A 13261-nucleotide genomic window follows, 5' to 3' on the forward strand; every position below is an offset into this window, starting at 1 on the left:
GCACTGAATACTGTTGGCAACTGTAACACAATGGTAAGTATTTGTGTATCTAAACATAGAAAAAGTACAGTAAAAATATGGTGTAAAAGATAAATAGGCTGGGCGCAGTGGCTCACGCCTGTAATCCCAGCTACTCGAGGCTGAGGCAGGAGGATTGCTTGAACCTGGAAGGCGGAGGTTGCAGTGAGCCGATTGCACCACTGCACTCCAGCCTGGGTGACAGAGCAAGACTCCTTCTTAAAAAATAATAATAATAAATAAAATAAATTTTTTAAAAAGATAAATAGTGCTTGCTTCAGCAGCACATATACTAAAATTGGAACAATACAGAGATTAGCATGGCTGCTGTTTAAAAATTAAATTTAAAAAAATTGGACGGGCACAGTGGCTCATACCTGTAATACCAGCGCTTTGGGAGGCTGAGGTGGGTGGATCATGAGGTCAGGAGTTCAAGACCAGCCTGGTCAAGATGATGAAACCCCATCTCTACTAAAAATACAAAAATTATCCAGGTGTGGTGGCGAGCACCTGTAATCCCAGCTACTCGGGAGGCAGAGGCAGAGAATTGCTTGAACCTGGGAGGTGGAAGTTGCAGTGAGCCGAGATCGCACCACTGCATTCCAGCCTGGGTGACAGAGGGACACTCCGTCTCAAAAAAAAAAAAAAAAATTGTTGGGTGTGGTGGCTCACGCCTGTAATCCCAGCACCTTGGAAGGCAGAGGTGGGTGGATCACCTAAGATCAGGAGTTCAAGACCAGCCTGGCCAACATGGTGAAACCCTGTCTCTACTAAAAATACAAAAATTAGCCCAGCATGGTGGCGGGCACCTATAATCCCAGCTACTCGGAGGCTGAGGCAGGCGAATCACTGGAACCTGGGAGGTGGAGGTTGCAGTGAGCAGAGATTGTGCCACTGCACTCCAGCCTGGGTGACAGAGTGAGGCTCGGCTTCAAAAAATTAAAAATGGTACTCTTGTATGGGGCACTTATAGGACTGGAAGTTGTTCTGGGTGAGTGGGGAGTGACTGTGAAGGTTTAGGACATTACACTATTGGAGACTTTATAAACACTGCACACTTGGGCTACACTAATTTATGAAAAGTCATTTTCTTTCAATAATAAATCTTAGCTTACTGTAACTTCATAAATTTTTTTAACTTTTTGACTTTTTTGTAATAACACTTAGCTTAAAACACAAATATTATACACCTGTACAAAAATATTTTCTTCCTCTATATCCTTATTCTTTTTTTTTTTTTTTTTGAGACGGAGTCTCCCTCTATCACCCAGGCTGGAGTGCGGTGGCACGATCTTGGCTCACTGCAAGCTCCACCTGCCAGGTTCACGCCATTCTCCTGCCTCAGCCTCCCGAGTAGCTGGGACTACAGGCGCCCGCCACCACGCTTGGCTAATTTTTTTTGTATTTTTAGTAGAGACAGGGTTTCATCCTGTTAGCCAGGATGGTCTCGATCTCCTGACCTTGTGATCCGCCCGCCTCGGCCTCCCAAAGTGCTGGGATTACAGGCGTGAGCCACTGTGCCCGGCCTATATCCTTATTCTTTAAGCTTTTTTCTATTAACAATTTTTTTTTGTTTGTTTTTGTTTTTGAAACGGAGTCTCACTCTGTCACCCAGGGTGGAGTGCAGTGGTGTAATCTTGCCTCACTGCAACCTCTGCCTCCCGGGTTCAAGCGATTCTCCTGCCTCAGCCTCCTGACTAGCTGGGATTACAGGCACCCACCACCACGCCTGGCTAATGTTTGTTTTTGTTTTTTTTGAGACGGAGTCTTGCTCTGTCGCCCAGGCTGGAGTGCAGTGGCGCGATCTTGGCTCACTGCAAGCTCTGCCTCCTGGGTTCACGCCATTCTCCTGTCTCAGCCTCCCGAGTAGCTGGGACTACAGGTGCCTGCCACCACGCCCGGCTAATTTTTTGTATTTTCAGTAGAGATGGGGTTTCACCGTGTTAGCCAGGCTGGTCTCGAACTCTTGACCTTGTGATCTGCCCACTGTGGCCTCCCAAAGTGCTGGGATTACAGGGGTGAGCCACTGCGCCTGGCCATATTAACAATTATCTTGATGAATTCAGAAGTCCCACAGGCACTTACAAAGCCATTTTTAAATTGTTTGATATTTCAGACACAATCAGTTTTATTTTTATTATTTTATTATTATTTATTACTATTATTTTTATTGTTAGTTTTTTAGTTATACCTTCTGGGATGGGAGACAGTTTTAAAAGTTAACAATTGTCTTGGATGTTGCTGTTTTTAACTCAGTAAGTACTTCTGTTCTGCCAGTGCTGCACTGAGCACTGGAACTGGGAGAGCAGGTAGCAAGCTAGCACTGGACACAGCATAAACAGAGACATATTTCTCTTCCCCTTCAAACTGGCTGGCCCTGTAACCACTAAAATGTGGCCCATGTGACACTGGGTGACTTCTGAGGCTAGCCCTCCAGAGATCTAGCTTATGTGGTCCTTTATTTGGGAATGCTCCTTCTCGTAATCCATCTGCCATGCTATGAGGAAGTCCAAGCAGCCATATGGAGAGCCGCAGGTGCAGGAGAACTAAGGCCCCAGCTAGGAGCCTGCACCGCATTGCTGGCTGAGCAAGTCAGGCCATTTTGGACTTTTCAGCCATTCCAGGGCTCCATCCAATACCATCTAAAGCAGAACTGCCTGGTCAATCCATAGAATGAAGGGGGAAAAACAGTTGTCTGGGGCAAATAGTTGTTGCTAAGTTTGGGGACAATTTGTTATAAAGCAGGCCGTGCACCGTGGCTCACGCCTGTAACCCCAGCACTTTGGGAGGCCGAGGCAGGCGGCTCACCTAAGGTCAGGAGTTCGAGACCAGCCTGGCCAACATAGTGAAACCCCATCTCTACTAAAAATACAAAAATTAGCTGGGCATGGTGGTAGATGCCTATAGTCCCAGCTACTCAGGAGGCTGAGGCAGGAGAATCATTTGAACCCAGGAGGCGGAGGTTGCGGTGAGCCGAGACAGTGACACTGTGCTCCAGCCTGGCGACAGAGCGAGACTCGGCCTCAAAAAAAAATTTTTTTTTTTGTTATAAAGCAACAGATAACCAAGGGAGTCGATTATCACAAGTGTAAAACAACTTGGTACCTCCTTTCTCCCTCACTCCACCTGATGGCTTCCCACTCCGCTGCCACTAATACCTTTCTAGATTCCTCTACTGCGTGCTGGGATGGAAAGAGTGCGGCCTTTGGAGTCAGATAGCAAGTGGGTTTCATTCTAGACCTTCCACTTTCTAGCTGGGTAACACTGAGTACAACACTTCCCTTCTCTAAAAGGTACTGAGAAGGCTAGATAAGGTTCTGTATACTCATAACCTACAGATGTGTCATTTCTCCAGGCACAGATCCTGGGAACACATGGCAGGGGATGGGGGCGGTAACATACACAGCTTCCTGCCCACATAGGATGTATTTTGATTGGCGCCTGCCCCACGCGAGCCACCCATTTCACATCCAGCCAGGGAATTTCCATGTCTTTTTTTTTTTTTTTTTGAGACGGAGTCTTGCACTGTCACCCAGGCTGCAGTGCAGTGGCGCAATCTCGGCTCACTGCAACCTCCGCCTCCTGGGTTCAAGCAATTCTCCTGCCCCAGCCTCCCGAGTAGCTAGAATTACAGGCACCCACCACCACGCCCAGCTAATTTTTTGTGTTTTTAGTAGAGACAGGGTTTCACCATGTTGGCCAGGCTGGCAGGCTGGTCTCGAACTCCTGACCTTGTGATTCGCCCACCTCGGCCTCCCAAAATGCTGGGATTACAGGCATGAGCCACCGTGCCCGGCCTCCATTTCCCTTTTTGTTATTACTTTCAGGAGTGTGAGAAGGCAGGGATAGCATTAGGAGAAATTTCTAATGTAGATGACAAGTTGATGGGTGCAGCAAACCACCATGGCATGTGTATACCTATGTAACAAACCTGCACGTTCTGCACATGTACCCCAGAACTTAAAGTATAATAATACTAATGAAAAATACAGTGTGAGAAATTTCTCCCATCTAGGACTCTCCATCCCATTCTCCCAGACGGCCCATTACTGGTTCAAACGCACCAATAAGGATTTCTGTTTGGGAGGGATCTGGGTGCATGGTCTGACTTTAGAGGGAAGGCTGGCTTGCAAGGGCCAGTTGAGTGCGTGCTCAGCACCAAGCCAACACGCAGGCCCAGGCTCCTGCTGTTTGGAGGTCTAGCTGGACTCAAGGAACTACACAACTCTGTCAGCCACATCCTCCAGCCTGAAGGTCTTCACTGCACCCCAGCATGGAGACATCTTCAGGTTGATCGTCTCTGCAGCTGTGGGTAGAAGAGCTGCCTGGAACCTGCCTGCATTTCTCTGATTTCCTTTCTCACTCAGACTCCTCAGCTTCCACCTACCAAGCTGGGGTGCTCTCCTGGCTTCTCCTGCCAGGTGGCCCTGTCCTCTCTGCCTTGTCTCACCCTTGGGCATCAGCGTGCCAGGGGTTGGCCAGCCCACATGCGGGATCTCCACCCAGAACCTTCCTGTCTGCCAACCCCTTGCCAACTCTCAGGGTGGGGAAGGAAAACCTTGCTCTCCCCTCCTTCCAGGGCTGACCGCTCCTTTTCCTTGGTTAATTTTCCAGAGGCTGCCGGTAGGCTGTGTCCGATGTACACCCAGCTGCCTGAAATAGAATTCACAGCAATGACGTTATCCCTGCCAAGTCCCACTGCCACTGAACAACGGCAGACTCATTTCCATGAGCCGGAATGAGAACCCAGATTGGAATCCGCTGTGGTTGTTAACCCTGTCTTTTTCCTCTAGGGGGAAATTGTCATTTTAATGAAACCAAGGCACAGAAATGCTAAACAACCATCCCAATGTCATCAAACCGATCATCCACAGAAGCTGGAGACTAATATTGGCACTCAGGCCTGAGGCCATAGAAAATCTCCTTTCCCTCGGATGCTTCTTCCTGGGTTGAAGTCCAGCTCCTAGGCTCGCTCATGTGGCCCCCTTGAGCAGAGCATGAAGACCTGGATAACTGGGTCCAGGAAGAGGCTGCCCAAGCTCTCAACTGGCCTCCCCTGTAGGGGGTGCTGCATCTGCCTGGCAGGCTGAGGACCAGGCAGAGCCCAGATCACTGGGTCCCCTTGGCACAGACCCAGGGTCTTGGAGTGCTGCAGTTTGCAGCCACCAGCGTGCCTTCCTCCAGGGCCCCACAGTTGATATCCAGATTGTCCTCGCCGTCCTCAGGGAGTCTGGGAAAGGATGGGAGGGGAAAGAGGAGAGGTGTTTAGGGTGCCGGGGCCTTGCTTCCCAGCCAGACCCTCCAGCCTGTGTGCCTGTCACCTCTACCGGCCTGGGCACTGAGTGAGTCACTGCACTGGTCAGCCACGTGGCACTGGATGAATCCCCAAACCTCCCTGGGCAGCTGACCCCGCATCTGTAAAATGGGGGTGACAACCCTGCTTGGGTGAACGTGCTGGGAACCCAAATAGAGTGAAGCGACAGGGTCTAATCAGGCACCAGGCCACGAGCATGGGCGTGGGTTGCTTTCCAAGTGGCATTCCAGGCTAGGGGAGCAGCAAGGAGGTGGAGTCTGGGGAGAAATGGAGGATCCAGAACAGCAGAGGAGGGAGAAAAGCCCGTGGTCACTCACAGCTGGGGCGGGAGGGGGGCCTCGTCGATCCAGTGCCAGCCCTGGGGGCCTCGCCAGGCCCCCACCCAGGAGTGCCTGGAGACTGGGTATCTGCCCAGGAAGTCCTGAGGGAGAAAAGTAAGCTGGTCACTCCCCTGGACACTGGCGTGGCTTACCTGGGGCGTACGGATTCCCTGGGGCTTCCACAGGATCCCAGCTGGCCAATCCAGAAGGATCCGCTCAAGCCAGCGCTTGCAGAACAAAAAAACCTTGAAAGCTGGATTGGATGCCTGCTGGGTGCCAGGTTCTGTGCTCAGGGCTGGGGGCCAAAATGAGGGTGACCCCGTCTCAGCCAAAGGGATGTGAACGCCAAACACCACTAAGCGATGCTCAGTGGGCATTGAGTGGGCAAAGAAACAAGGAAGCTCAGAAAGCGAGGGAGGTGGTCAGGCACGGTGGCTCATGCCTGTAATCCCAGCACATTGGGAGGCCGAGGCTGGCAGATTACCTGAGGCCAGGAGTTCGAGACCGGCCTGTCCAACATAGTGAAACCCCGTTTCTATTAAAAAAAAAAAAATTAGCTGGGCATGGTGGCGGGCGCCTGTAATCCCAGCTACTTGGGAGGCTGAAACAGGAGAATCGCTTGAGCCCAGGAGACAGAGGTTGCAGTAAGCCGAGATTGCGCCACTGCATTCCAGCCTGGGCTGACAAGAGGGAAACTCTATCCCAAAATAATAATAATAATAATAATAATAATAATAATAATAATAATACACGCAGATGTGCAGGAACAACAAAAACCAAAGTAAGTATGCTGGAGAGGTACTAGAGGAGACTTTTTTCTTTTAAATATTTGCCCTCAATGTCACACTATTTTTAACAATGAATTAAAGCAAAAAAGACAATGTTTTAAAGTATATATTTAAGATTTTTTTTTTTTTGAGATGGAGCCTTGCTCTGTCACCCAGGCTGGAGTGCAGTGGCACGATCCTGGCTCACTGCAGCCTCCACCTCTCAGGTTCAACCGATTCTCCTGCCTCAGCCTCCTGAGAGGCTGGAACTACAGGCATGCACCACCACACCCAGGTAATTTTCGTATTTTTAGTAGGGAAGGGTTTCGCCATGTTGGCCTAGGCTGGTCTTGAGCTCCTGGCCTCAAGTGATCTGTCCATTTTAGCCTCCCAAAGTGTAGAATTAGTGGTGTGAGCCACTGTACCCGGCCAAGATTTTTTTTTTTTTTTTTGAGACAAGAGTCTCGCTCTGTTGCCCAGGCTGGAGTGCAGTGGCGCGATCTCGGCTCACTGCAAGCTCTGTCTCCTGGGTTCACGCCATTCTCCTGCCTCAGCCTCCCGAGTAGCTGGGACTACAGGCGCCCGCCACCATGCCTGGCTAATTTTTTGTATTTTTAGTAGAGATGGGGTTTCACCGTGTTAGCCAAGATGGTCTCGATCTCCTGACCTTGTGATCCGCCTGCCTCGGCCTCTCAAAGTGCTGGGATTACAGGCGTGAGCCACCGCGCCCGGCCAAGATTTTTTAACTTGGAAAAAAAAGTTTAAATCTTTTAAGTCCCAGGGTGGGGACGTGGTGGAGGGGGCAGTGATGCCGGCACAGCCCGCATCAGCTTGTTCTTTCTGAAATGTCGTTTGGTGCTATGTGACAAGAGCAGCACCACCACTCCTGCTCAAATGGGTGATTTCACTGAGAAATAAATCCAAGAATATAAAGGGAAAAAAATGAACTTATCTAAAGATAACACGGTGCTATTTGTGAAGAAAAACTGGAAACTCCCCAAACGCTCAGCAATTGAGAAATAACAAGGTAAATTATAGGATGTCAACATGATGGAAAATTATAGTGCTATTAAAAATGACAAGTGTATAGAAAATGTCATTATGCAGGAAAATGTAAATATGAAATCACGCCATGTAAAAAAAAAAAGACTACACTAGCAAGTACATATCACTCACAACAATGTCAAGAAGCACATATTCACACTGAGGCAGGTTAGGAGCAGAGCGGTATAAATGAATTTCGCATATGCTCAGTTCTTCTTCCCTAAGAAAATGGTTTAAGTCAACAAAGACAAGCCCTGGGAATTAGAGTGATGATTGTCCTGTTGCTGCCGCCTCCTCCATCCTTCAGAACTGATTTAAAGGTTGCTTTTTTAACGGACACTGGGCTGACCCTCTCCAAGGTGAAATAGGTGCTCCTCCCTCCCCTTGGTTTCCACAACTTTCACAGAATAGAGCTGTCTCTTTTTTATTTTTATTTTTTTAATTTTTATTTTTGAGACGGAGTCTTGCTCAGCCACCTAGGCTGGAGTGCAGTGGCACAATCTCGGCTTACTGCAACCACCGTCTCCCGGGTTCAAGGAATTCTCCTGTCTCAGCCTCCCAAGTAGCTGGGATTACAGGCACCTGTCATGACGCCCAATTTAGTAGAGATGGGGTTTCACCATGTTGGCCAGGCTGGTCTTGAACTCCTGACCTCAGATGATTCACCCACCTCGGCCTCCCAAAGTGCTAGGATTACAGGTATAAGCCACCGCACCCAGCCTCTCTTTTTTATTTTTTAAGAGACAGGATCTCACTACGTTGTCCAGGCTGGCCTTGAACCTCTGGGCTCAAGCGATGCTCCCACCTCAGCCTCCGAAGTAGCTGGGACTGCTGGTGCGTGCCACCACTCATGTGCTGCCTTCTAATGGCTTGCCTCCTTGTCACTTTCCTGTATTAGTTGGTGAACCTGGTGCGGGCCAGGAGCTTGTCTCACTCAACATCGCACTATGATAACCCAGCGCACAGTAGGTCAGCTCAGTGAAACTGCCTCCCCGCGCTCACTGCCAAAAATCAGCAAGAGCCACAGTGAGACCAGGCCATCAGGCCACTGTGTATCCCAGAAGTGTCACGGAAAACCCATCTTCTGCCCCTCAAGGTTAGCACCAGTCAGTTAACAGCCCAGAGAGAAGTCAGGGGCAACTTCCCAGGCTGAAGGTTGCTAATCTTACCCTTCTTGAATCCTAAAGACCAGAGTGCATAGGAAAATGGAGAGTGGTGAGTGGACGGAACAGAGAAAGTACACTGGGCAGCTGTTCCTTGGCTGGTGCTTCGGGGACACACTGGGGCCCAGGGTGGGGCTGGGCAGGGAAACCTGGAGAGGCTGGGAGGGCCCCAGGCTGCTCTGAGGTGTGAGTCAGAGGGCTGAGCGGCCCAACACGGTCTTCCTGGGAGCACTCAGCTGCCTGTTTGGGAAGGCACACCAGGGCTCAGTGCCTCTTCCAGGGCTGAGATGGAGCCAGGCTACCCCATATGCAAATTCTGGCTCCATGACTTGTGAGCCACATGACCTTAGACAAGTTACCCAACCTTTCAGAGCCGCTGTGTGGTCGTCTGTAAAACGAAGATGCTTGTGATGAGGCTTGAGATACTAACATATAAAGCCAGGGCCACCTAGTACACACTCATCCCATGTCCTCTCACGTCTGACATGTGGTGGGCAAAGCCTGTGACCTGCCTCCTACACACATGAGCCCCTTTGATGCTTACAGCAACCTCAAGAGGACCCTGTCCTTCTGTCAGAGCCCCAAGCCATCTGCCTCTCTCACCCTTCCCCTCTGGGCCTCCTGGTGACGGGAGCTGAAGGCCTCCCCCGAGCCCCAGCCCCGCCTAGACCCACCCACTCCATTCCATTCTTCTTTTCCTTGCGTTTTCCTTGCGTTTGAGACTCCTGATCTCATTGTTAGCAAAAATGGTGGTGTAGGGAAGGCATTGTTCAGAGTTATAAATAAACTCCGGGAACTACTAAGTAATTTATGGCTAAAAGGACTGCTCTGTGCCAAAGATCCTGAGGCCTCCTTAAACTGTGGATTCTCCAACTTTTCCACTAATATGGGGAGGGGGAATGTGATCCTGAGCAGAATGGACTGAAAATCTCATATTTTACATCTTAAAATTATAGAAAATTATTTCCTATGCCTTCATACATTTCTTTTTTAAAAATTGTGATAAAAGATTCACGGCCAGGCATGCCTGCTCATAGCTGTGGTCTTAGAACTGTGGGAGGCTAAGGAGGGCAGATCACTCAAGCTCAGGAGTTTGAGACCAGCCTGGGTAACATAGTGAGACCCTGTCTCTACAAAAAATACAAATATTAACCAGGTGTGGTGGCACGCTCCTGTACTCCCAGCTACTCAGGAGGCTGAGGCCGAAGGATGGCTTGACCCCGGGAGGTAGAGGCTGCAGTGAGCCATGATTGCACCACTGCACTCCAGCCTGGGTGAGAGAGCAAGAGATCCTGTCTCAAAAAAAAAAAAGAAAGAAAGAAAGAAAAAGTTTAATGATATAAAATTTACCATTTTAACCATGATAAGTGTACAGTTCAAGGGCATGAAGTATATCCACATTGTTGTAAAACCATCATCACCATCCATCTCCTGAACTTTTTCACCTCCCCAAACTGAAGCTGTCCTCATTAAACAACTCCCCATCCCCCGCTGCCCTGGCAACAGCCATTCTACTCTCTATCTTCATCCATGTCTGTTTTAATATTAAAATGTTTCAAATTACTTTTCTTAATCCTAGGATGTAAATGTATTCATGGTTTAATCTTTTTGAAATCAGCGTGTGCTGTTAAGGTAGCTTCCTCCCTCCTCCACTCTGCAAAGCAAAGCTGTTATTAAACTAATGGTGAGCACTTACAACCTCCTACTTTTCACTAATCCTGAGCAAAACAGGCTTCTGGGAAGATGAGCCACGTCTATCCTGTACCTCTGGGCACCCTGGCCCTGGTGCGTTCCTGGGGTTTGTGCGCGCTGCTTCTGCATGTGTGTCCTGTCCTCCCCACCCTGCCTCAGCACCTGCAGGAGCTTCCGGTCCTTGTCCAGAACTCAGGAAAATTCCAGAGTTCCACAATCATTATATTCCAGATTTTAACTGCCTGGATCTTGAATCTTAGCGTTGGTCTTTTTGCAGGGAAGGGGTTTACCCAGACTATGATATGTTTTCTGCAGATTTACTTATGTTTCAAATGATTGATGTTGTATGCATTTTTTTGTTAAATTCTTTATCTCAGGTTCTGTTTCCAATTTGGATAGTTAAACCCACCTCCCCCCATTGGCAACAAGGAGGTCTAAGCTCATCTGAGGTGAACCTGTCTGATGTGAGACCCGTTTTACTGGCTTCCTGTTGGCATTTGCTGTGCTCAATCCGTCTGTCTCAGGACAAAATGCTATGTTCATCAGTCTTAAGTGATGGGATTCCGTAAGTAAGTAATGGGATGAACTATGTCCCTGCAACAATATGATCCCCGCCCTGCTTGGCTCCTGGCCCTAATTCTAGGCACTCTAGAGACCACCTTTGGTCCCACCTACATTCCTACAGGCCTTCAATTTGCAGATACAACCAGTCTGAGTCGTTTGGTACAGGAGCCTGGGGTGCTTTCTTTGCACAGCCCATTCCCATCTTAACGACAACACCTCAGGGCCCAGCCCAGGTGCTGAGCAGAAACTGATCCCTACTGAGCTCCTCTTGCCCTCACAGGCTACTGGTGCCCTGGCATATTCCCCCATTCACAGCATATATTATTTGTGGAACATTTAGAAAATAAATGTTATTCCTGGTTACACAGTAATCTGTGCTCACTGTAAAACATCACCTACAGATTTTTTTTTTTTTGAGATGGAGTTTTACTCTTCTTGCCCAGGCTGGAGTGCAGTGGTGCAATCTCAGCTCACTGCAACCTCCGCCTCCCAGGTTTAAGCGATTCTCCTGCCTCAGCCTCCTGAGTAGCTGGGACTACAGGCACCCGCCACCACACCGGCTAATTTTTTGTATTTTTAGTAGAGACAGGGTTTCACCATGTTGGCCAGGATGGTCTTGATCTCTTGACCTCATGATCCGCCCTCCTCGGCTTCCCAAAGTGCTGGGATTACAGGTGTGAGCCACCGCGCCCGGCCATATTTGTATATTTTTAGTAGAGGCTGGGTTTCACCATGTTGGCCAGGCCGGTCTCGAACTCCTGACCTCAGATGATCTGCCCGCCTTGGCCTCCCAAAGTGTTGGGATTACAGGCATGAGCCACTGAGCCCGGCCCTCCAGCAGATTTTTACATGGGAAAAATGGGAAGATACCAGCCACTGTTTCCTGAGCCTGCCATGGGGGTTGCGAGGGGACCTGGCCCCGACGTTTTTGGTGGCTCCAATGTCATTGTCCTGGTCTGTTTAGTTTGTTTTCTGTTGCTGTCACAGATTACCACAGAAAGGGTAATTTATAAGGAAAATAAATTACTTCTTACAGTTTTGGAGGCTGGGTCAGGTGCAGTGGCTCATGCCTGTAATCCCAGCCCTTTGGGAGGCCGAGATGGGAAGGTTGCTTGAGGCTAGGAGTTTGAGACCAGCCTGGGCAACAGAGTGAGACCCTGTCTGTACTAAAAATCAAAAAAATTAGCCAGGCGTGGTTCCAGCTACTCAGGAGGCTGAGATGGGAGGATTGCTTGAGCCTGGGAGGTGGAGGCTGCAGCAAGCCATGATCACAACACTGCACTCCAGCCTGGGGAACAGAGCAAGACCCTGTCTAAAATAAAAGACGGCTGGGCGCAGTGGGTCACACCTGTAATCTCAGCACTTTGGGAGGCCAAGGCAGGCAGATCACTTGATGTCACGAGTTTGAGACCGACCTGGCTAACATGGTGAAACTCCACCTCTACTAAAAATACAAAAATTAGCTGCATGTGGTGGCAGGAGCCTGTAATTCCAGCTACTTGGGAGGCTGAGGCACCAGAATCACTTGAACCTGGGAGGCAGAGGTTGCAGTGAACTAAGTGGCGACCTGCCACTGCGCTCCAGCCTGGGTGACAGAGCGAGACTCTGTGTCAATTGAAAAAAAGAGAAGGAGGTTGGGCGAGGGGGCTCACGCCTTTAATCCCAGCACTTTGGGAGGCCAAGGAAGGTGGATCAACTGAGGTCAGGAGTTCAAGACCAGCCTGTACTTTGTCTCTACTAAAAAATACAAAAATTGTCCAGGCATGGTGGTGGGACCTGTAATCCCCGCTACTCAGGAGGCTAAGGCAGGAGAATTGCTTGAACTTGGGAGGTAGGCTGCAGTGAGCTGAGATCGCACCACTGCACTCCAGCCTGGGTGACAGAGCCAGACTCCATCTAAAAAAAAAAAAGAGAGAGAGAAATGTGGGGGACACACCTAAACCACAGCAGCAGTGTTGGGGTGGGGCTTCTGAGCCAGGCATTTGGTGCAAATATCTTCTCTGACACTCTGATCAAGGGCAAGTTACTGAGCTTTTCTTTGCCACAAGATTCCTTATCGATGAAAGAGAAAAACGAATCATTATCTTCACATCACAGGGCTGTTTGGACTTTAGGATTGTCAGGCCTCTGAGCCCAAGCTAAGCCATCATATCCCCTGTGACCTGCACGTATACATCCAGATGGCCTGAAGTAACTGAAGAATCACAAAAGAACTGAAAATGCCCTGTTCCTGCCTTAACTGATGACATTACCTTGTGAAATTCCTTCTCCTGGCTCATCCTGGCTCAAAAGCTCCCCCACTGAGCACCTCATGACCCCCACCCCTGCCCGCCATCGAACAACACCCTTTGACTGTAATTATCCACTACCCGCCCAAAT

At 49.3% G+C, this 13261-nt stretch overlaps 1 protein-coding gene and 1 non-coding gene across 3 annotated transcripts in view; one reads left to right on the forward strand and one right to left on the reverse strand.

Annotated features, from left to right (window-relative positions):
- The first annotated feature begins 286 nt into the window (after positions 1-286).
- Positions 287-390, forward strand: LOC112209877 (U6 spliceosomal RNA). The gene has a single exon (XR_002944870.1). It is a non-coding gene; the product is annotated as a U6 spliceosomal RNA (small nuclear RNA).
- Positions 391-1867: 1477 nt separating this feature from the next.
- Positions 1868-13261, reverse strand: part of KLRG2 (killer cell lectin like receptor G2) — a 33344-nt gene continuing 21950 nt past the window's right edge. The window contains exons 3-4 of one of the 2 annotated variants that reach the window (XM_009454322.4): positions 5650-5753; positions 1868-5248 (exon numbers count right to left, since the gene is read on the reverse strand). In XM_009454322.4, coding sequence (XP_009452597.1) covers positions 5128-5248; positions 5650-5753 — 225 coding nt within the window. In that variant the 3' untranslated portion in view covers positions 1868-5127. The remainder of the gene's footprint in view (positions 5249-5649; positions 5754-13261) is intronic. The other variant, XM_527906.7, reaches the window with a different exon arrangement.

Source organism: Pan troglodytes, chromosome 6 (genome assembly GCF_028858775.2).
Source record: "Pan troglodytes isolate AG18354 chromosome 6, NHGRI_mPanTro3-v2.0_pri, whole genome shotgun sequence".
NCBI lineage: Eukaryota > Metazoa > Chordata > Mammalia > Primates > Hominidae > Pan > Pan troglodytes.